General features: G+C 48.7%; 2 protein-coding genes across 3 annotated transcripts in view; one reads left to right on the top strand and one right to left on the bottom strand.

Annotated features, from left to right (window-relative positions):
* The window catches only part of LOC133355999 (dysbindin-like), a 39,830-nt gene extending 39,160 nt beyond the window's left edge, over positions 1-670 (bottom strand). For both annotated transcript variants that reach the window (XM_061573474.1, XM_061573473.1), the window contains exon 1: positions 162-670. In XM_061573474.1, the coding sequence (XP_061429458.1) occupies positions 162-183 (22 nt within the window). In that variant the 5' untranslated portion in view covers positions 184-670. The remainder of the gene's footprint in view (positions 1-161) is intronic.
* A 3,452-nt stretch (positions 671-4,122) lies between these two features.
* Positions 4,123-24,653, top strand: part of GAS8 (growth arrest specific 8) — a 38,757-nt gene continuing 18,226 nt past the window's right edge. The window contains exons 1-8 of the mRNA XM_061573263.1: positions 4,123-4,234; positions 5,678-5,788; positions 8,104-8,301; positions 11,302-11,508; positions 15,877-15,931; positions 20,368-20,573; positions 21,569-21,736; positions 22,388-22,474. Coding sequence (XP_061429247.1) covers positions 4,232-4,234; positions 5,678-5,788; positions 8,104-8,301; positions 11,302-11,508; positions 15,877-15,931; positions 20,368-20,573; positions 21,569-21,736; positions 22,388-22,474 — 1,035 coding nt within the window. The 5' untranslated portion in view covers positions 4,123-4,231. The remainder of the gene's footprint in view (positions 4,235-5,677; positions 5,789-8,103; positions 8,302-11,301; positions 11,509-15,876; positions 15,932-20,367; positions 20,574-21,568; positions 21,737-22,387; positions 22,475-24,653) is intronic.

Raw genomic sequence — 24,653 nt, forward strand, 5'->3', positions numbered from 1 at the left:
GAGCGCAGCGTGCCAACCACGACATATCTACAAAGACAAAGATCCCCCGTATAGCCTTAACAGACTGTTGGGGCAAGTGCCGTTAGGGAGCACCTATGTATACAACGACACACACACACACACAGACACGAAACAAAGACACACACACAGCTACGTGTTACCTGGGCTAAGAGCCTCATCCATGTCGCCAGGTGGCCACGTGTCCGCAGTCCCAGGTCCCCCGGTCACCAGGTCCGCTCAGTGGTCCCGGGAGGCTGCGCTGCGCTGCGCTCACACCCAGTCCCGTATGGTCGCCTCCTCCTCCCCGTCATATCCTCGTCACCTCGCGGCCCAGAGCTTCACTGGCCCGTGCCTCGCTTCGATGACGCCCCCATGCACACACGCGTGTGCGTGCGCTATGCACGGTGCACCAAGAGACAAATAGTCCCCGTATAGCCTCAACAAACTGTTGGGGCAGGTGCTGCGAGCGAGAAGCACCTATGAAGGCCGGCACAGTACACGAGAGAGTGGGTGGTCAGGACCACGCCCGGCCGCCTTTGTTTCCCGAGTGGCGATGTTTACTATACACCGCACCAGGTACTCATTGGAAGCTAAGTCGATCTATGCACGGCGAATCACACACACACACACACGCGTGTGCGTGTGTGAGAGCGCTCTCCCATTAAACCAATAACTATAATCGGGCATCACACGCACACAGACACGTGCAGCATCACGCCCGGCCGCCTCTGTCTCCCCAGAACACACAAACACGCGCGAGCACAAAGACAAAGATCGCTCGTACAGCACACATGGGGCTGTTAGAGCAAGTGCTGTTAGCGAGCACCTATGAAGGCCGGAACGATGCACGTCTGACCGTCTTTGTACCACGCATGGCCATCGTTGTCTCCCCAGTACACACACACACATGCACGCACGAAAGTGCACATACAAGCGCCCCTTATGAATGCTACTGTTGTCGCTAATCTATAAGGCTGTACACAATATGTGTACCCCCCAACAAAGTGCCATGGACTCGTCCAATCAGTCGCATCACCCTATGATCCGGACCCGACCATTCGCACCTCCGTTTTGCGCGGAGGGGCAGTGCGATAGTCAGCTGTGCACGGCGTGCTAAGGGAGCGGTGACAGGGACGCGCGTGGCAGCTCAATACCTCCGTGTTCATAATCAAGCAATACGCATGATTACCATACCTATCCCTCGACATACAAAAATACAAAATGGGATGTGTAAATAAATTTGTCCTCTCCTGTGGAGGGGCAGATGTGCGACGGAGCCGAGTTCCCCAACAATGTTCGCTGCGTTCTCCACAAGGACGGCGATGGTGATATTGTGGGGGGTGCACGTGGTGTGGCCACGGCGGCTGGCGAGCCGATGCCACGCGCGCGTCTGTCTGTGTGTGGCCGTGACAGTCGCCCCCAGCAACAGCGAGGGGGCAGAGGAGCGACGCTTGCAACAACGAGCGGAGTGCCGGGGCGACTAAAACGCATAAAGTTGGCACAGTGGGGAGCGGAGGTGGTGCATCTCAGTCGGTCAACCCATGGCACCTGGGTCTGTTCCGTGGCCTCCTGCCAGCGGGCTTTCAACACTTTACGTGGGCTTTCAACACTTTATGTGGTCTCACAGTGGACCTAGCCTGGCACAAGCGCCGTTGTAACGTCACCGCCACTTCGTGGTAAACGACGGCTGTGGTATCGTCTGTGATACTACCCCACGTGGAGCCCATTTCACCGGTCTGGTGACCCCTCGGCAGAGCGAGCGGAAGGTTGCGAGTTCAAATCCTGGTTGGGCAGGCGGGGGGTGGTTGACTCAGCCCATCATCCCTCCCTCCAGGGTCGATAAAGTGGGAACACGAACCACTTTGTGTATAATCAATTGTGAATGTCCTATGGATTGATTACTCCGAGGCTGCCGAGTATCGCGCTACGCGTGGAGAGAGGAGAGCTGGGTTCACTTCAGCACCACGGACAGCACCTTATATTCACCACACTTGCTGAGTACAGGCCCAAAGTCCTAAAAAAAATACGAACCGGCCAGCAACAAACAGCACCATCAATAGTTGTAATTGCTCGGCGTCAACATGTTTCTTGATTTGAGCGGTGAGATTACAATTGACGAGCCCGGGAAAAGAGACGATGGTCATGAAGATAGGGGACGGGAATTCCAGAGTGGGTGAGTGGGTGGGTGAGTGGGTAAGCGGGAGGGGGGGGGGTGAGTGGATGAGTGGGTGAGTGTGTGAGTGGGTGGGTGAGTGGGTGAGTGGGTGTGTGGGCGGGGGGGGGGGGGTCAGTGAGTGAGTGGGTGGGTGGGTGGTTGCGTGAGTGGGTGGGTGAGAGGATAAGCGGGAGGGGGGGTGAGTGGGTGAGTGGGTGAGTGGGTGGGTGAGTGTGTGAGTGTGTGAATGGGTGGGTGGTGAGTGGGTGAGTGGGTGGGTGGGTGAGTGGGTGGGTGGGTGAGTGGGTGGGTGAGTGGGTGAGTGGGTGAGTGGGTGGGTGAGTGGGTGGGTGAGTGGGTGGGTGAGTGGGTGGTTGGGCGAGTGGCCGAGTGGTTGGGTCAGTGATTGAATGGGTGGGTGAGTGGGTGGGTGGTTGCGTGGGTGGGTGGTTGCGTGGGTGAGTTGTTCTGACTTCGTGTCTGTAGGTCACAACACCGTTGCCGAACAGTCTGGCGCAGGTGTTGGCAACCTGCGGCTCCGAAGCCGCATGCGGCTCTTTAACGACTGCTTCTTGACGTTATTTATTAAGGACCGTCTCGTGTTCACATGCATTGAACTTTTTACCGATTTCGGAAAGAAAAAAGGACTTTTGTTGTTATTTTGGTTGCTGACCCCTGGTCTGGTGGATGAGACGACACAGCGACGGCCTGGTAGAGCGGAGTCCTCAGCGTGGGTGGATGAATCAATGAGTGGAGTTCACAGGGACCACGGTGGTAGCGGCAGCAGCGATAGATGAGTGATAAGGATGCGACTGACCGCCGGGTGCAGGATATGCCTGTCAGTGGACTTTCCCTGGTAGGATGGGGATGGTTCAATTGTATTTATTTGTTTACTTTGCCTGTATTTTGCACGACTATCGTGTTTTGTATTGTTTGTTGTGACTTTCTTACCCGCCCCTGATATACATCTCTAGAAATAGTTTAAAAGTTAATCGCATTCCGCCAGTATAAATAAATATTCTTATTCTGAATCTGTCCTAAAATGTAGACGCCTCATGCTATAAGGCGATGGGTAGGAGTTGTATTAGGATCAGAGTTAGTAGTGCTGTTCAGTCTTAGGGGACTCTAGACAAAACCAATGCGATAATCCACTTACAAAGCAACCCTCGTACGTACAACAGTCCCCTCACGCGCGCCAAGTCATTGTGGCGGAATTTCCACTTTGCTGTGGCGGGATGAGTCTGACACCGGCTCTCATGCAAGACGCGAGATGGATTGCCATAGCAGGACTTATGAAACTTGTGATGATGTCTGGAGGGCCTTGATCCACCAGTGGAGAGAGGCCCTGTCTGACGATGCCGAATGTGACCCCATCCGCCGCTGTCCTGCCAGCAGCGTCAATGCGTCCGTGGCGGGTGGTCCGTGATGGGCAGGCAGGTCGCGTGCGGTGAGCTGGCGTGTGCGGACAGAAGAGCGAGATTGGCGAAGGCGAAAGGAGGAATGGCAGGATTCGATCACGTCTGGAGAAGGAAGAAAATCGGCCACAAGACCAAAGTGGACATGAGGAAAGCATGCGGGTTCAGGGACAACTTTGTGTGCCTGTGAGACTTGGACGTGAAAAGAAGACCGATCGGGATAAGCTACTGGCACTCTGAATGTGTTGCTACAGAGGATTCTGCAGCATCTAACTCGGACCCAAAGTGGAAGAAGACGACCGGGCAGTGATGAGAAGGACGGCACGATCTGGACACAAATGCAGTAGGATGGACAACAGGACATTTTAAAGTGTGTTGTTCGTAAAAATGGAAGGTTTGGCCAGCGTGGAAGAGTAGGCCAAATACCGAGAGGGAGTTCCCGGGAGGCTCTGGCAGTGGCGTCAGTCAGACACTGCAGCGCTGCGCCTCTTGCTTCAACCTCCAGACGAGATCTCGCGAGCGGCCGTGCTCTCGCGAGATCTCGCGAGATCTCGCGTTGCCATCACAGCGCGCGTTGCCCCGGCAACGACCATAGCGACTCCGAGCAGTCGCCACTGTCTCTAAAGGCGTCAAGCGAAGACTTTAATATCCACACGACGCGATGGTGAGTTTATCTCTAAGTACTTCACAACGCGACGCACATGCACGAGTAACAATCGGCTCGTGAAGTGTTCCCATTAGATTTTCGTTTAACGTGTTTAATGCAATTTGGGCCATTAGGCCTCAAAGCCTTGCGGATTTCCTGAACGCTCCGTCCCCGGTTACGGGCGCGTAAAGTTAAGCGGACGCCTCCTGTGTCCAGGGAAATATTAATAAAGTACAGTTTCATTTAATTGTAATATACGTTCTATAGCATCTCGGGTCAATGTTGCTGAAAGTATTGTGGCACTCAGTGGCACGAATATACTGTGTTCACAAGCGGAGTGATCAGCATCAGAATATTTATACTGGAGGAATCCGATGAGCTATGAAGCTCTTTTACAAATGCACCTTCTGACGGGACCCCGGCGTCTCATAAGCCCCCGGCTCTCGCATAAACTGCGTTGCGACGTCATTTAATGTCTGTCTGTTGAAGGCGAACGGTACGGCATCTATTACTCTCGACGAGCTCTCCACGATGCGCTAATCAAAGTTTCAAAGTTTAGTGTTTTTCTGCGCATTCGTCCTCGCTGCTGCACTTGAACGACATGACAACAGAATGATCCGCGCCAGGTGGGACGCGATTTTTACTTCCGTTTATTCGGAACCCCGGGGTCCTGCCATAAGGTTCAAATGTCCCGTTGGGACGTTACAACAACAAACAGTACAAAAACACGATAGATAGGAGTGCAACATTCTAATGATGCTAAACAATTTTTTTTTATTTTGCCAGGTAAAGCTCACTGAGATATTTGATTATTTTTCAGAAGCGACATGGCCACAAATGATAGCTCAACGAAGTGTGGGAATTTATAGCAGCAAATACTTTAAGTAATATAAACGCATCTTTCTAAATGTCGAGGGAAGAACCAGAGGACAGTTACTTTACTGGTAGTAGTGTTAACCAGTGGTCCGCCGGTGTCATTTGCGAACCTCTGCATCGGGCGCTACCCTGGGGCCATGTCACCGCCCAGTGCTGGACCGTCAAGAGAGGGCTCTGGTGGAGCGCCTCACCGTGATCTTAAAAATTGTGTTTTGTTATTTAGGAAAGGAAGTGAGATGTTAAAAATCGTCACACTCGCCGAGTACAGCTTGAGAGATGATGTACGAGCTGATTTCGAGAGTGAGATTTGCTGCCAGGAATGTTTTGCGTGTGGGGGGGGAGGGGGAACCCGAAGAAAGTCATCCATACGAGGGGATAACACGCAAAGGTCTGCACAGATTATGCAGGAACCCACTTTCTCATGGTCCACCTACCTCACAGGCCACCGATTTTGGGAGTCTTATAAATTTGTGTGAGCTACCAACCCTGAGTGTGATTCCCCACGTCCGGCTCATTCAACGTGTAAGTGTGGTGTTCGATGTTTGAATGTTGCTCGTGCCTGCGTGCCTTCTCGGCATCTCGCAGCCTCCCAAGGGAAAGAAGAAAGGAGGGAAGAAGAAAAAGGGCTCGGCCAAGGCGAAAAAAACCCCCACGGTGGTGGACGGGATCTCCACGGAGGAGATGAGCAAGGAGCAGGCGAGCAGCGGGGGACAGGGACACCCCACATCACGTAGCTGAGATATGATCGTGAATTCGTGATCATGAATTCAGTACATTTGGTACTTTTGCCATTCTTATAGCGCAAGGAAGGTGCTGCAGCATATCACATACATGGTCAGTGGTATGAGTTTTACAGTAGGGGTGATGTTCCTCCGTTTAAATCCCAATTTAGTAATTTGCGCGTACTTTTTAAGTAACAGAAATAACAACAGTATTATCTATATTCCATTTAAATGGAAATTATTCATTCTTAAACACAAAATTTAATAGGCTTATGTGGACATAATACAATTTAATCTAAAAATATATTGTTATATGCCAAGAAAGCTTCCGTGGTGTAATGGTTTAGCACACTGGACCTGGGAGGCAAAGGTCACCCATTCAAATCCATCTTCTGGCATAGAAGTTGAAACAATGGTGAAGTTTACTAAATTCCCCCCCACTGCCGCCACTGTCCACCCAGCAATATAATTAGGTACGCCGCAGTCTCACACTCGATTGGCAGGTAGCACATGGTGGGGGGTAAAGTGTGGGTTCGCCAACGACTTTCAACTTGAGAAAACACTTTAAGACGCCATGCATTCAGGGGGTCTCAGCTCCTGACATCGACCGATAAGCCTGTATTTGGGCCCTGTCCGATATGTGTCGAGCAATTTTTACCATCTTTTCTCACCCACTGCAGAGGTGAGTGGTGAAGAGTAGACCAAATACCCTCTCGAGTTCCCTCTTGTGAAGGCGCTTCCGTCAGTAGAGGCGTGAGCAAGCAATCGCAGGGCTGCATCTTCATCTTTTTGTTTACATGCCTAGCTAACAGGCTGCTGTGTTTAAAAAGCCAATTTTGCCCCCCTACTCTTGTGAATGACCACCATCTGCTCCGTCTCTGATGTTTGTAATTTTCTTTACACTCTTCCACACTGCCGATTCCCTCCCTCGCTTTGTGTACAGACTCAAGACCTTCCTTCTCTCTTCTGTCATTGACTATTTCTCCGAGAACACTCTCCAATTTCCCCACTACTTTGCCCTTCCACCTTCCCACTCTCCCCGTGGTTTCTGTTTCACGTTATTATTATTATTATGCATTACATAGTACATTGCTCCTTAGCACGGGGGCTCACCGTGTTTGAGATGGCTTCGATACCGCCACTCAATCTGCCCGGCTCATGTTTCCTGGCGACCTGAGCTCGAGTCCCGGTCACGACTAATATCAGTAGCGAGTGATATTTGAACCGTTCCTGTGCCCACCACCACACACATCACCCACTCACACTTACCAGCATGGTGAAGTTCAGTCAAACAACTCCCTTGAACTTAAGGTATAGGGATGCCTTTATCTTGCTTTGGTTGACATAGGGTGACAAAAGAAGCCTGGCTCACTGGGCATCCATATCTTTAAAGGTATACATTTGATAATAGGGTTTCCCCTTTTTTCTGGCAACAAAACAGGTGTTAAGATGTTAAAACACCAAACTGAAACCTTTTACTCTGTTTTTTGTTTGCATTCTGACCACAAGCATTGTGGTTAAAGCAGACATGATTCCTTGTAAAAGGTTTCAGTTTGGTGTTATAACATCTTAACATCTTAACACCTGTTTTGTTGCCAGAAAAAATGGGAAAACCCTATTATCACATTTTAGTACTGGCAAAGGAGGTTCCATGAGGTATACATGTATTTGCCACCCCTAAACTCAACTATCGATTTACTCCAACAATGCTCTTTGGTCCCAAAGTTGTAACCGTCCCGAGAATAAAAACCTGACCAGGCGCAACTCTCATTCAGGTACAGAACTGCTTCACACAGAACGATCACCCAGACTCGCCGCCCAATGCTTTGTCATGAATAGAGCGCCGTGGTGAATTGCCTTACAGTGATTTTGAAGTCGCTTTTTCTCAATAAGGAAAGTAAGTGAGAAAAGACACACTGAAAGGTCCACAAAGATCGGGCAGGAGCCATCTTGCTGTACTGCCATCTCGTGACAGTAGGGTGGCACAGTAGTAACATCTGTGCCTTACAGGAAAAAGTACCGAGGTTCGGTTCAAAACTCGGGTGCCTTTTTGCATAGAGTTTGAATGTTCCCCTGTTTCCCCATTGCGAAAAAAAATGTAACTGCTATTGGCCAAACATCCCATTAATTAAATAATAAGCCGCAAATTACACAGGTTCGAAACGTAATAACAGATAATGACCCCACCCACCTTGCAGGACACCAGTTTTTGAAGTTTAACAAAATTGTGTGAATCCACCGGCGCGCTCATGGTGTGTGTGGGGCGTGCGATGGCGCGCTTAACCGCAGCTGGAGGAGCACATTGTGCGCCTTCGCGAGGAGCTGGACCGTGAGCGCGAGGAGCGAAACTACTTCCAGCTGGAGCGCGACAAGATCCACACCTTCTGGGAGATCACGCGCAGGCAGCTTGACGAACGGCGTGCCGAGCTCCGCAACAAGGACCGAGAGATGGAAGACGCAGAGGAGAGACACCAGGTGGAGATCAAGGTGGGTGCTTCCCCGAGGATGGTCGGAGCTGCTACGGGACTGTGCGTGAACGGCAGCGGCGCGGGGTTTGAGAAGCGATGCAGTGAAACCACCGCGGCTAGCCAGACTAATAGGGCCAGCCCTGGTCTCCGTGAGCTGGAAAGTCCGCTTGCTGCAATTTAAATAACATCTACGGGAGTGAAGCAGGCGGCGCATAGTCAATTTTGGTTAATACACATGCAGTTTTCCTGTCATAACAGTATATGTGTATGTTTACATACACGAATACTTGAATACTTACCACGTAGAATTTTGCAGCCAATATTTTTGAGTCATTAAATATATATTTTTTGGGTTAGACCATGCAATGATCTGGTTACATTTTTGTCATGAAACCCTCCACCACCTGACATAGCCCAACACATGTAATTGTCATGTCTACAAGCATTTAACATGTTAATTATTGCTATTGCTAATTTCAACTGAGAAGATGGGTACAAACTGAGCAATCATTGGAAGGACGTTATTAACCAGTTTAAGTCATAGCTGGCTGTGATGTTCCCATCCTACCACCTTCCGATGTTAGTTGTTATTTTGGGCTCTCTGATGTTTTACATTAACAGATTTAATTTCTCACACTAACACAGCTACCTCACACGCCATCCTCGAGGTTGCTGCTCGGCGATCTTCCATTAACATGCCAATCTCTCACATTAACATGCCAATCTCTCACATTAACATGCTCATCTCTCATTAACATGCCAATCTCTCACATTAACATGCTCATCTCTCACATTAACATGCTAATCTCTCACATTAACATGCTCATCTCTCACATTAACACGCTCATCTCTCACATTAACATGCTAATCTCTCACATTAACATGCTAATCTCTCACATTAACATGCTCATCTCACATTAACATGCTCATCTCTCACATTAACATGCTAATCTCTCACATTAACATGCTCATCTCTCACATTAACATGCTCATCTCTCACATTAACATGCTCATCTCTCACATTAACATGCTCATCTCTCACATTAACATGCTAATCTCTCACATTAACATGCTCATCTCTCACATTAACACGCTCATCTCTCACATTAACATGCTCATCTCTCACATTAACATGCTCATCTCTTACATTAACATGCCAATCTCACATTAACATGCTAGTCTCTCACATTAACATGCTCATCTCTCACATTAACATGCTAATCTCTCACGTTAACATGCTAATCTCTCACATTAACATGCCAATCTCTCACATTAACATGCTCATCTCTCACATTAACACGCTCATCTCTCACATTAACATGCCAATCTCTCACATTAACATGCTCATCTCTCACATTAACATGCTGATCTCTTACATTAACATGCTAATCTCTCACATTAACATGCTAATCTCTCACATTAACATGCTCATCTCTCACATTAACACGCTAATCTCTCATTAACATGCTAATCTCTCACATTAACATGCTCATATCTCACATTAACACGCTAATCTCTCATTAACATGCTAATCTCTCACATTAACATGCTAATCTCTCACATTAACATGCTAATCTCTCACATTAACATGCTAATCTCTCACATTAACATGCTCATCTCTCACATTAACATGCTCATCTCTCACATTAACACGCTCATCTCTCACATTAACATGCTAATCTCTCACATTAACATGCTAATCTCTCACATTAACATGCTCATCTCACATTAACATGCTCATCTCTCACATTAACATGCTAATCTCTCACATTAACATGCTCATCTCTCACATTAACATGCTCATCTCTCACATTAACATGCTCATCTCTCACATTAACATGCTCATCTCACATTAACATGCTCATCTCTCACATTAACATGCCAATCTCTCATTAACATGCTAGTCTCTCACATTAACATGCTCATCTCTCACATTAACATGCTAATCTCTCACGTTAACATGCTAATCTCTCACATTAACATGCCAATCTCTCACATTAACATGCTCATCTCTCACATTAACATGCTCATCTCTTACATTAACATAGCCACCTTGGCACGCTCGCCATGGAGGATGTTTGGCGATCTCCCATTAACATGCTAATTTTTACCTGGCAGCCCTTTGATTAGTGGAAACCCACCACCGCCGCAGTCGCTTGCCCACCTCTTACATTAACATTGGCTGCTGACATTCAGGCTACGCCCATTTCAAACCTTTATAAACAGTTGTCGTTAGAAGCTAACCCCCCTTTTCCTGATGATGGCCGCTTGTGTTGCCATCGAATGTCGTAGTTTTTTTTGTTATGTTGTTATTTTCTTTGAACCTATCTACGTAACTTTACCAAAAGACCCAACGAATATGAATTCCTGCAGTCACGAAAGCTTTAAGTCAAGATTTATACAGATCTTAAAGTTCGCGTGTCGACTGTGCAGCAGCTTGGTGATCTGGCAGAGGGGAGAGAACGCGTTGGCAGCAAGGAGGCGAGGTGGTGGAAGTGTGATGGAGGAGGTGTGCTGGAGATGTGGTGGTGGAGGCGTGGTGGTGGAGGCATGATGGAGGAGGTGTGGTGGTGGAGGTGTGGTGGTGGAGGCGTGGTGGAGGAGGCGTGGTGGAGGAGGCGTGGTGGTGGAGGCGTGGTGGAGGTGTGATGGAGGAGGTGTGGTGGTGGAGGTGTGATGGAGGAGGTGTGGTGGTGGAGATGTGATGGAGGAAGTGTGATGGTGGAGGTGTGATGGAGGTGTCGTGATGGAAGAGGTGTGGTGGTGGAGGTGTGATGGTGGATGTGTGATGGAGGAGGTGTGGTGGAGGAGGTGTGGTGGTGGAGGTATGATGGAGTTGTTGTGATGGTGGGGGTGTGATGGAGGAGGTGTGATGGAGGTGTCGTGATGGAGGAGGTGTGGTGGTGTGGTGGTGGAGGTGTGATAGAGGAGGTGTGGTGGTGGAGGTGTGATGGAGAAGGTATGGTGGTGGCATCAATGTCTTTTGGCGCGATGACATCTGGATCTTGATCTTGTGCAGGTGTACAAGCAGAAGGTGAAGCACCTGCTCTACGAGCATCAGAACAAAGTGGCTGAGCTGCGCACCGAGGGCACGGTGGCTACAACGCTGGCACATCGCGAGCAGCGTGAGAAGGAGAGCGGCCTGCGCCAAGGCTTGCGCTCGCTGCTCGTCGATATGAAGGAGCACGAGCTGTCCAGCGAGGACGTCATCAGAAACCTCACGCTGGTGCGCTCACAGCCTGCGCACCCCCAACATCTGTTAGTCATCATTATCATCAACCGTGGTCTCTCCACTGCTCGATGAAGGCCTCCCCAAGCCACTGCCACCTGTGACGTTACTGCGACACAACAATCCATCCAGCACCTGTACATGAAAACAACCCCCTACCTCCTCGTGGTGCCGGACGGCAATGCTGTGGTGGGCAGTGCCATGGGGGGAGGGCCGAATTAAATTGTCCATTCCCCTCATGGCGTTTGTAACCACCACAGCGGCCAAATGGGGGCTCTGAACGAGTGTGAGGGCTGGTAAACCCTTCACCTTCAATTAACTACCACTAAACTACGATGTAAAAAACGTATTAAGCTTGTGCCGAAGGCCCGGGGGGACAGACGTCTATGACATCTCCTGGCCAAACCCCATTTGGTGGAGCCAGGAGACTAAATCCTTACCCTCGGGGCTCCTCCAGAAACAACAAAAAGCCACTTCGGATGGCCACGTGGAATGTTCGAATGCTTACTGCGGAGGAGAGGCTGCCACTCCTTTGTCAGGAGCTGGACCGGTACCGCCTGGATCTCTGTGGTATTCAGGAGGTCCGGTGAACCGGCTCTGGCTCCTGCCACCATGAGGGGTGGACAGTCCTCTACTCGGGGCAGGAGACTTGCCAAACAACAGGGAGTGGCTCTTCTCTGAACAAAAGAATAAAGGGGGTGTAGGAGTGTGGCGGTGAGGTGTGGGAAGCTGTAAGCCCCAGGCTACTTTGGGCTTGCCTTCCCATCAACCAGAGGCGAGGAGTGGTGTCGTGGTTACTTATGCCCTGACCGAAGACAAACATCCATGGAGGGATGCAGGCAAGGCCTTCTATGACCTCCTGTCACAGGTGCTGGCTAAAGTGACCCCTCGGGATAGAGTAATCTTGTTGGGTGACTTGAATGCCCGAGTTGGTCATGATGCGAGCACCTGGTCTGGAGTGATTGGAAGACATGGGCCAGATCAGCTCAATAACAATGGTAGGAGACTGCTAGATTTTTGTGCAGCCCATGGGCTTGTAATTACCAACACGCTGTTCTGGCATCGGCACATCCACACAACATCATGGATGCATTCCGGGATCCAAGCAAGAATATCTGCTAGACTACATAGTGACGGAACAGCGGATGTGGGCCCATGTCCTTGACACCAGGACCTACAGTGGAGCTGATCTGTCCACTGACCATAGACTTTTCATCTGTAAGATGTGCCTACCATTCTTCGACTCCGGTGGTGAGTGTACACCCAGGACCCAATTCAAACCCATAGTGGCATGGTCTCAGCTCACTGATAAAAGTTGCAAGCGAGAATTTCATCATCGCTTGCAGCTGGGGTTGCAATCGTCCCCCACTCCTCCTGATGTCGAGGGGAAATGGGCGAGGTTTAGGACTGTGGCTCATGCAGCTGCAATGGCTGCTTTGGGCACACGGTTCAGACCTCCTCAGAGACCCTGGCTGACAGAAGAGGTGTTCAGGCTGGCTGAGAAAAAGCGACAAGCCCACTCTCATTGTCTACAGCATCCCACATCAAAGAATGAGGAGGCTTACCACAGCCTTCGCTCAGAGGTTCAGAGAGCCGTGAGACACTGTAAGGATGGTTGGTGGATGCAGGTTGCTGAGGAGATCGAGTCTGCCTCAATGGCCCGCAATCACAAATCACTCTTTAATTCCATAAAAAAGTAACCTGCAGCGCCACATCTATTACCATCATTAGGTGAAAAAATGGTGATCCAATCTCCGACCCCCAGGAACAGGGGGAGGGGAAATCCCTCAGCCTGGAAAACATTGTGGGACAAAGTGGGGATGACCCTGCTGAGGCTGCGGTGCCTCAAATATTGGAAGATGAAGTCACCCCCTGTGAGTTGCTGCCCGAGGTGCCATCTGCTGAGGAAGTACTGAAGGCGATTCAGAGCCTGAGACCAGGAAAGGCAGAGATTATGTCCCAAGCAAAATGCTGTTGGAGGGTGACGTTTGTGCACAGCCTGGCCTACATGACATAACAACAGTCTGGACCACTGGACGGGTTCCGCAGGATTGGAAGGATGCCCTGGTGGTCCCGCTCTTTAGTTGTTACAGACTGTAACAACAGACTGTAACAACTACAGGGGCATCTCACTCCTCAGTGTGCCGGTAAAGGTCCTGGCAAGGATTATTCAACATCACCTTGCCAGGCACGCTGAGGAGAGGCTTGCGAAGCCCCAATTTGGTTTCAGGAAAGGGTGGTCCTGCACAGATGCCATATTTTCTGTCCGTCTGCTACAGCAGAGGTGTAGGGAATTCCAACAAGACCTACATCTCTGCTTTATTGACCTGGTCAAAGCCTATGATACCATCAGTAGGCCTGGGCTCTGGGTTATTCTTCGTGTTTTCGGAGTCCCTGACCCGCTACTCACGATCATTAAGGACCTTCATGATGGTGAGCAGGCCCGGGTAAAACTGCGTGGCCGGGATCCTTGTTCACCTTGGGGTGTGACAGGGATGTCCTCTGGCTCCCACATTATTTACCATCTATTTCGATCATGTAGCTCGTGAAGCCTTCAATAGCTGTACCGGAGGAATTTCCATCTGGTACAGATACAATGGGAGGCTGATCGATGCCCGGGTGCGGTCAAGGCATGGCTCCCTATTGCTCAACCATGTTATGTATGCCGATGATCTGGTAATTGCTGCTCACTCAGAGGAGGAGTTGGAGGTGCTGCTGCTGAACCTGGAGCTTGCCACTAAGAGGTGGGGACTTACCATGAGCCCTACCAAAACTAAGCACCTGCCTGGTTATTTTGTACCATCGGACACTCCACCCCCACAACTCCCAATTGGTGATAGGGCAGTTGTGGAAAGAGTGGAGAGTTTCCCATACCTAGGCAGTGTGCTCATGATCGGCTCCGGTTTGACAGCAGAGGTTTCACTCCGAATCAGTCGAGTGGCATTATCTTTTCATCGGTTGCATAACGCTGTGTGGAAACTACCTGGTCTGCGAATCCACATGAAGCTTTAGGTCTTCTCCGCCACAGTCATTCCCTCCCTTCTCTACGCTTGCGAAATGTGGACCCCCCCTAATGGAACATCTTCGCCGGTTAGAAACATTTAGGCTAGCCTCCCTATGATACATCCTGGCCTTAACCAGGCTGTATTGTGTGAGGAGCTCACATATCCTTGAAAGATCCGGACAAAGCCCCATCGGTGAGCTCCTCCGGCAGGCAAGGCTGCGTTGGCTGGGTCATGTAGCCCGCATGCCCAGCCACCGCATGCCTAAACAGCTTTTGTTCGGCCAGATCGAGGGGGCTAAACGGGCGCGGCACAGGCTAGAGAAGAGATGGAGTCCAGGAGAATGTGGAGCTGAGTGGACTTGCCGATGACTGGTACGAGTGGTGTCAAGATCGGCCTCTGTGGAGGAGGCTCGTGAAGGACGTTATTTGGCAGTTGGAGGTAGTCGCCCTCCCAACAACAATGGAGGGGGTAGGAGCGATGCTCACAACAACGAGCGGAGTGCCGGGTGGCTAAAGCACAGCAAGTCGGCATAGTGGGCACAGGTGGTGCATCAGCCAGTCATCTCAGTCGACCCGTGGCACCTGGGTCTGCCCCGTGACCTCCAGCCAGTGGGTGTTCGACACTTCACGTGGCCTCCACATGCGCATAGCTTGGCACAAGCGTCGTGGTGACGCCACCGCCACTTAGTGGCGAATGGCGTTTGTTGTTGTGTCTTTGTCTCAGTGTCTGTCTGTGTCTCTATGTCTGTCTTGCCACATCCTTCCACTTCATTAGAAGAAGAGTAGGCCATTGCGTGCCAGTATCATGGTAATTTTTTTTTTAATCAAATTAATTAACTGGGAAAAACGTAGAAAATCGCCGTCCTCGCCTGTGAAACCTTAGCAGGACCCTCCTGAAAATAATGTTTGAAACAGTTGGAATAATAATACAAAAATTATCACACCACGAGGAGGTTTATTCATTCCCTCTTACAGAAAAATGTTTTTCACATGGCAAGCAATCTGATACATTTAATTCTAAAAGATGAAATTTGAGCCAAAGTAAGTGATCAAAATCAAGCAAAAATGTACAAACCGTTCATCAACGTGAGAGACAAAATGTTTATATGGCTCTTGATGCCATTGCTGTTGAGTGTATAAAGCTCTTCACTTAGCCATTATGGTGAATGTTAACACATCTGATCAGCATGGAATAGTGGATAAAACACCCTCTAGAGTTTGCCCTCAGGTAAGCCCTTCCACCAGCAGTGGCACGAGCAAGCAACATCAGGGCTGCAGTTTTGCTTTGCAACGTCTTATGGTATTGTGTCTTGTTGGGGAAATTCATGTGTGGGGATGTGGTCTGCGTTTTCCCTTTTCAGAAAAACGATGAAATGATAACTAAGCTGCGGGATGATTTCGAAACACAAGTTCGAGGTACCAAAAATAAAACCCCCACAAAAGTACCCGGCCCCCCCACCGCACGCCACGTGGACAGCGTTTTTTGTGAGCATGCCTGCTCCCTGCCGCTACTTCCACGCCACTCTGTGCGTGGGCTGCGCCATGCGCTGGCCGTAAATGTGTCCGTCTTGTGCGCATGACGCGAGGCGTTGGAGGGAAGCATGGAAACTAGATTGATAGGCGTTCCACAACATACCACGGCGGATGGTGAAGTCGTTTTATCATCGTTCACCATTCTGCAAGAATGTGTCTTATTCCCTGCCCTTTGTGTAGGAAACTAAACCCATAGTGTTAAAAAAAACTCAACAGAGTTGAAGTTCTTTCTATAATGAGTATTTAGGCTGTGCTCATCTGTTTACAGCGCTGAGCCAGTGGTGGAGATCCATATTCATATCGCGGGGCAAGTCTCTCCATATTACAACCAACTGTTGACTCACCTACAAAGCGGTGCTCATCAACCACTGGGGGATGATGGGCAGAGTTAACCCCCCACTCCACAACCAAGATTTGAGCTTGGAACCTTCTTGATTGCGAGCCGCTTATCGTGTTTTATTGCTGTGCCTACGACTGTGCATTCATGTGCACGTAATGCACAAGCCGCCACGAGCGTGACGTCGCGTATGCGTTTGACCGGTCGGGCAAGATGTGTTGGCTCCGTCTGTGAACTCCGGCTTTGTTTGTTCGTGTTGGCAGGGTTGCCGCCTACTGTGGTTTTCCCACAGATTAACCGCGTTACATAAGAAATCTAAAACGGCGCAGAAATATAAATCGATATTATAATGAAAATTTGTTTACAATTTTAGACAAATTACTGGCAGATAACCGCTCATAGTAAAACAGAAACATCAGAATGGAATTAGGGTGATTATTGCACTCGTCTAGCATATTATCACTCTTTAACAACAACAACAAAATCCAGAAAAACGCATGTCAAAAACTTTATAGATTGATTTGCATTTTAATGAGCGAAATAAGTATTTGACCCTCTCTCAATCAGAAAGATTTCTGGCTCCCAGGTGTCTTTTATACAGGTAACGAGCTGAGATTAGGAGCACACTCTTAAAGGGAGTGCTTTGTTACCTGTATAAAAGACACCTGTTCACAGAAGCAATCAATCAATCAGATTCCAAACTCTCCACCATGGCCACGACCAAAGAGCTCTCCAAGGGTGTCAGGGACAAGATTGTAGACCTGTACAAGGCTGGAATGGGCTACAAGATCATCGCCAAGCAGCTTGGTGAGAAGGTGACAACAGTTGGTGCGATTATTCGCAAATGGAAGAAACACAAAAGAACTGTCAATCTCCCTCGGCCTGGGGCTCCATGCAAGATCTCACCTCGTGGAGTTGCAATGATCATGAGAACGGTGAGGAATCAGCCCAGAACTACACGGGAGGATCTTGTCAATGATCTCAAAGCAACTGGGACCATAGTCACCAAGAAAACAGTTGGTAACACACTACGCCGTGAAGGACTGAAAAGCTGCAGCGCCCGCAAGGTCCCCCTGCTCAAGAAAGCACATATACATGCCCGTCTGAAGTTTTCCAATGAACATCTGAATGATTCAGAGGACAACTGGGTGAAAGTGTTGTGGTCAGATGAGACCAAAATGGAGCTCTTTGGCATCAATTCAACTCGCCGTGTTTGGAGGAGGAATGCTGCCTATGACCCCAAGAACACCATCCCCACCGTCAAACATGGAGGTGGAAACATAATGCTTTGGGGGTGTTTTTCTGCTAAGTGGGACAGGACAACTTCACCGCATCAAAGGGACGATGGACGGGGCCATGTACCGTCAAATCTTGGGTGAGAACCTCCTTCCCTCAGCCAGGGCATTGAAAATGGGTCGTGGATGGGTATTCCAGCATGACAATGACCCAAAACACACGGCCAAGGCAACAAAGAAGTGGCTCAAGAAGAAGCACATTAAGGTCCTGGAGTGGCCTAGCCAGTCTCCAGACCTTAATCCCATAGAAAATCTGTGGAGGGAGCTGAAGGTTCGAGTTGCCAAACGTCAGCCTCGAAACCTTAATGACTTGGAGAAGATCTGCAAAGAGGAGTGGGACAAATTCCCTCCTGAGATGTGTGCAAACCTGGTGGCCAACTACAAGAAACGTCTGACCTCTGTGATTGCCAACCAGGGTTGCGATTTCCGCATGGAAAATGCGGAAGGAGGGTTCAAATTTTCCCGCATTTTTGCTAAAGTCAACCGCAAACGGTGGAAAGACTACTCCTATGACCGCGCGCTTTTAACAACACGTTAATGCGTTCTATTGGAAAGGATACATCATGTACATGTGCTCGTAATCACGGCTCCGCTTTTGAATAAAGTATGTGGTTCTTGTGCGGAAATGCGGAAATCATATATTCATTCCAATCAGTAACTCAAAGCCCTACGTGATGCTGGGCCTTGCATGTATCCTTTCCAATAGAACGCATTACCGTGTTGTTAAAAGCGCGCGGTCATAGGAGTAGTCTTTCCACCGTTTGCGGTTGACTTTAGCAAAAATGCGGGAAAATTTGAACCCTCCTTCCGCATTTTCCATGCGGAAATCGCAACCCTGTTGCCAACAAGGGTTTTGCCACCAAGTACTAAGTCATGTTTTGCAGAGGGGTCATACTTATTTCCCTCATTAAAATGCAAATCAATGTATAACATTTTTGACATGCGTTTTTCTGGATTGTTTTGTTGTTATTCTGTCTCTCACTGTTCAAATACACCTACCATTAAAAGTATAGACTGATCATTTCTCTGTCAGTGGGCAAACGTACAAAATCAGCAGGGGATGAAATACTTGTTTCTCTCACTGTAAGGGTGTGGGTGGCCAGCACCAAGCCCCACCACCTTTCTCTCCTAGTAGTAATGTTTACACTCCGCACCAGGTACTCATTTGAGGTTGTGTCGACCTAGGGGAGGCCCACGACAGGTTCAGATAATCGTCACTGTTGTTGGCCATGAGCGGGAATCGAACTCGAGTCGCCGGGTTCATAGTATAGCGCGCTATTCACTGCACTACCATTCTCCACTTCTACATTTACCCACAAACACTCACCCACACACCCAGCCACTCTCTCACTGACACACCCACTTGCTCACCACGCTGCATGTCACTCCACTTCTCTTTGTACTTCTTACCTCATACTGCTATACTTCTTCCCTCCCATCGTCCCTTTTTCCTAAAGCTTTTTCAATAACTCTTTGGTTCTTTCGGTAAAGTCACGTATAAAGATAAAATAATAAAATAAATAATAGCATACGACGTTTAGATTGCAACACAAGCAATCATCATCAGGTATAAATGAAATAGCAACAAAAATCTAACCAGAAAACTATAGACAGACATATAAGCAGACAGATATCACCAAGATGCTATATACCCTGCTCAATTCAATAAATGTGTTATCTACTCTTATCTATCTCTTATCTATTACAACTCTCATAGTGCTGTGTGTTGTTGGCCACCTGACGTTTTGAGCTTTCAGGTATGTGCTTAACACCTGTGTTAAAATAAATATATGCATATATCTATCACTTATGTAGTGAGTTCAACTTAGTCGTAGACGTACTCTTGGAGGCAACACTTTTATTAACACCAACACAAGGGGTAACTGCCCCTGAACAGAATAACAACCTATGGTGGTGATCACCAGGCTAACTACACTAATAACACCGTAACTAGCTACAACGGACCGGACCACAGCTTGAGTCCAGGTCCACGTGTTGGAGACTCTGTAGGATGCAGAAGAAGGTTTCTTCAGGATGAACAACAGCGCCAGTCCCTCTGGGGGACCCGGCTTATATTCTCTGTGGCGTGGCTGGCTCCGCCCTTGGCCACGACCACCTTCCAGAATCCTCGAGCAGGATCTCGACCCTGACACATGATCACCCCTAAGCCCCCACTTGGGGCCCCTGTGTAGACTTAACCGGTCACGTGTCCTCTGGGGTCAACCAGAGTGCCACGGCCCTTAGTAACCCCATTTCCATGGCCGGCACTCCCACACCCTATCATGTAGGGGCCGGCACTGTACGCCAAGCGTGGTGCCATCCAGCGCTATTTATCAGCGCTCACCGAGCCCCTCTAGGGCCGGTACTGCACCCATATCCTAGAGGTGTCCGCGATGTCGTTACACCGCACGCCGTGCCAGGCTAGGACCGGCATTACCAGTGACATCCCGCGATGTCACTACACTTAGAAGAGAGTCTAGGGAATGGCATCTGTAGTCGGGTGGCAGGAATTGATCTGTGCCGAGATCTGGCACCGGTATTGTGTTGAACTTTATTACAATAGACTGCACAGCTCCGATAGACCTAGGGCCCTACTGAGAAATCTGTCTACATTTGGTCTACAGTGGAAAAGGTAGCAACCCTAGCACGTGCGGGTAAGCGAGTTCACCCATCCGTGTTTCCTGCAGAGATGGAGGCCAAGTATGAGAAGAAGATGCGAGCGTTGCGCGACGAACTGGACCTCCGCCGGAAGACGGAGATTCATGAGGTGGAGGAGCGGAAGAACGGGCAGATCAACGCCCTCATGCGCAACCACGAGAAGGCGTTCAGTGACATCAAGAACTACTATAACGACATCACGCTGAACAACCTGGCGCTCATCAACTCGCTCAAGGTGAGCTGCGCGCACCGCACGCTAAGATAAGATGCAAACAGATTTTAAATGATGAATAGGTTCATTTGACTAACAATATTATAAGCGATCTATGCTTTGGGGTCGTTGCAACAGGGGAAGCATTACGCTTTAAAGCTTCTATACATCTCCCACCAATATAAGTATATCTATTAAATATTAAAATCTCTCCTCTGCGATGCTACAATCCACCTAGCAGCTACACAATGAGCACAATGGGAAGGAAATTAACAACGATTGTCATTTCGAGAGAGAGCCCCTGCCATAGTCACACAAAATTTCGACCGCTGGCTTTAAAGAGCTGTAAACGGAAAATGAGCACTTCCTCAGTGCTCATTTATAGAGGAAATTGTTTTGACTGCCGAGTATTTAAATTAACCAGGAAAGCCTCGCTTATATTACCGAGTCGGCACTTTTTACCTTGACACCCTAATTTAGGCACAATCCCCCCCACCAACCTACTGCTGTCTCCAGGCCTGCTGCTGCTGGTGCCATTGGAAATATTCAGGGAGAATCAAGCCCCTAAAACACAACAAAAGCAGCCATTTGCCACTAAGTTGCAATAACATCACCACAGTGCTTGTGCAAGGCTAGGTGCACTTTGAAGCGATCCCGTGAAGTGTGGAAGGTTCACTGGCAGCAGATCAAGGGACAGTCTCAGGTTCTATGGGTTGACTGACCGAGATGATCGGCACATGCGCCACCTGTGCCCCCTACTGTGCCAACTTGCTGCATCCTAGCCACCCGGCGTGCCGCTCATTGTTGTAAGCGTCGCTCCTCTGCCTTTCGTTATTGCTGGAGGGCGTCTGCCTCCGACTGCCCAGTAGTATCCTTTATAAGTCTCCTCCTCCACAGAAGTCAATCTAAACACCGCTGGTACCGGTCGTCGGCAAACCCTTCGCGCGTACGCACACGCACGCACACGCACGCACACGCACGCACACATCTCAAGCACGTATGTATGCACGCTCACGTAGGAGCAAGTGGAGGACATGAAGAAGAAGGAGGAGCGTCTGGAGAAGGAGATGGCAGAGACGGCGCAGCAGAACAAGCGTCTGACGGAGCCTCTACAGAGGGCGCGAGAGGAGGTCGCCGAGCTTAACCGGCAGCTCGCCAACTACACCAAGGACAAGACGCTGCTCGCGGTGAGCCCCCCTTGTATTCAGAGACAAAGGTCCTCTGTGTAGCCCATGCAGGCTGTTGGGGCAAGTGCCGTTATCGAGGACCTATGAAGGCTGGCACGGCGCACCTACGAGGGGGCGGTGGGGGCAGCGTCATTCCTGCCCAGTCACCTTCATCTTCCTCCCCAAGGCTGATGTTTACATACTAAACCAGGTACCCATTTAAGGCTGAGTTGACCTAGGAGAAACTCACCACCGGTTCAAATTTTCGTCACTGATGTTGGTCGTGAGTGGTAATTGAGCTCAGGTCACCAGGTTCCCAAAAGAAGATAACCTCACTGGGAATCCGTCCTCTCGACACGTGTATATCAACATGCCGCTCCCTTTCCTCACATCGACAACTATCGTGTTATTCCAACAATATCTCTGCCCTTTGTGGTCATAAAATCATAATTATTTAACTCAAGTATTCATGTGTTTGACTGGCTGTGATGTTCATTATATAAATTCACAGTGTATAAGTTTTAAATTGCATAGTATAAATACATGTTTTCTATGTGTGCGTCAATTGACAATTTGAATGCTCTTACAAATAGCTTTTAGGATTTTTCCATGTTAAATATTTGAATAAAATGCCACCTCTCCTGACCTCCTTATCCTGACTAAACTTTGCAGAGTGCGAAGGCCAGACTGAAGGTGATGGACCAGGAGATGCAGGAGTTGAAGTGGGAGCACGAGGTGCTGATTCAGCGCTTTGCCAAGGTGAGCTCTCACACTCAGCTAAATAAACGGAAAAATAAAATAAATTGTAAGAAAACATTGACTTAAAGCTTTTGTGACTGCAGGAATTCATACTCTTTGGGTCTTTCGGTAAAGTCACGTAGATAAACTCGTCTACAAACGAAGCTGTGCCTGCGGCAGTAGTTACATTGGGGAAACTAAGTGACATGTCTCAGACCGTGTTCGCGAACACAAGGCAGATCTGAAACACGGTAGGACCAACACCTCTGCCATGGCTGATCATTGTTTTAACGCTGTGGGCACACATGAAATTAATTTCTCCAAGACGAAGGTACTATGCAAACCCACTGGCTATCAACAAAGATTTGGTCATGAAGCCATCCAGATATATAAACATAAACACAATTTCAACAGAGAAGATCGGTACAAACTGAGCAATCATTGGAAGGACGTTATTAATCAGGTAAAGTCATAACTGGCTGTGATGCTTCCATTCTACCTGCCTGTGTTAGCAGTTATTTCCGACTCTCTGAGTTACATTACCTTGTTAAATGTCTTCACATTAACAGGCTAAATGTCTCACTAACATAGCTGTTGCTCCCTTTTCCTCGATGCGGCGGTGGCGCTCGTTGTTTAATAGGCTGAATGTCTCTCATTAACACAGCCGCTGCTCGGGAGCCGTCTCACATCAAACATGCTAATCTCTAATCTCGAGCAATGCAATGGCTTCTTCAGCACCGTAGCCGTGGGGTTACATTAACAGATTGACATGCTCATCTCTAGCAACACAATAGCCGAGGTATACCTAGCTCTGCGATCTTACATTTCCTTGCAAATTCCATCTCTAGCCCCACCCACTTACCCTTGGGTTGTACCCATCTAAAACCTTTATAACCTTTGGCTGCAGTAGCTCTCTCGCTATATTTCTTCCTGCCTCAGCAGTCCGCCTGCTGTATTTTTTCACCTAAAGACGATTGCTTGTGTTGCGATCGAAACGTCATGATTTTTTACAATTTTATTATTTTTCTATCTACGTGACTTTACCGAAAGACCCAAAGAGTATGTAAGGAAACAGTTGCCGGTTTTGCCGCACACGTAGACACTTCGAGAGCGATACACACAACGTGTTTGGCTTTTTAACTGAGAAACGATGAGAGCTGCCACCGTGGTGTAGTGGTTACTAGCATGCTGGACTTGCCATGCAAATGTCCCCAGATAGATTCCAGTTCTCAGCGCGGCAGTTGAAACGATGGTGCAAGTTTCTCAAATCCCTCTCTGCCCTCCTCTGTCCACCCAGCAGAAGGGGCCTGTGCTCAGCAACTGTGTTAAAAAATTATATTACTGACTCTTTGCTAAACCAAGCATCTGACCAGTCAACGTAATTTTCAATTGTCATCATGGATTTTCTCTGTGTACTCAAAATACTAATTGAGGAATTGGCCAAACATCTTTCAATAGAAAGAATATTCTGACAGACCTGTTCTTCACCTGAGGACGACTGCTTGCGTTGTGGCTGAAACGTCGTGAGAATTATTTGATTATGTTTTATTTTTATTATTTTATTATTTCCCTTCTACGTGACTTTACCGAAAGAACCAAGAAAAGTCAATATGTAGTTCTGTAGTGTCATCTTCCACGGATGTTCTTTGATGCAGGGTTGTACACCGCTGGTGGTGAAAGTTCTGACCAGGAATTATTTGAATTATTTGCATCATTATGGTGACAGTGCAATTTCTGCATAATTTGGAAGACTTACACGAATTTTACATCAGATGTTCTACCGGCGCAAATTTCCCATTTAAATGAGACAATAGTTTATCTCGCCACCCCTTCCGCGGATTATCTGTCCCCCCCTCATCAACCAGGATGCGTTGGGTACATGCGCCTGGTGGATATTCGTGCGTGCGGTTGGTTTTTTTGCCCAACGTTCTGCAGTGGGCCTTTGTTCTTGTGTACAGCAAAAATATAATAAAAATATACGTTTTAAAACATCAGCTGCTGCTGCCAATAGCACAACGCTAATTCCCAGCGTGTGCCGACGACTCCTTCTCGTGTTTGTACGGGGGCTCACCTTTACGAGCACCATCACGAGCACCCGCGGTATGGACCAACAGATGCCCGGTCCTCATGCACGAATGCCTCCAACTTCGGTTGGACGGAGTTAAGCAAGAATAGATTATTGAATGGAATCATGACCCTG

Source organism: Lethenteron reissneri, chromosome 52, assembly GCF_015708825.2.
Source record: "Lethenteron reissneri isolate LAM-NWPU_2019-01 chromosome 52, ASM1570882v1, whole genome shotgun sequence".
Classification (NCBI taxonomy): Eukaryota; Metazoa; Chordata; class Hyperoartia; order Petromyzontiformes; family Petromyzontidae; genus Lethenteron; species Lethenteron reissneri.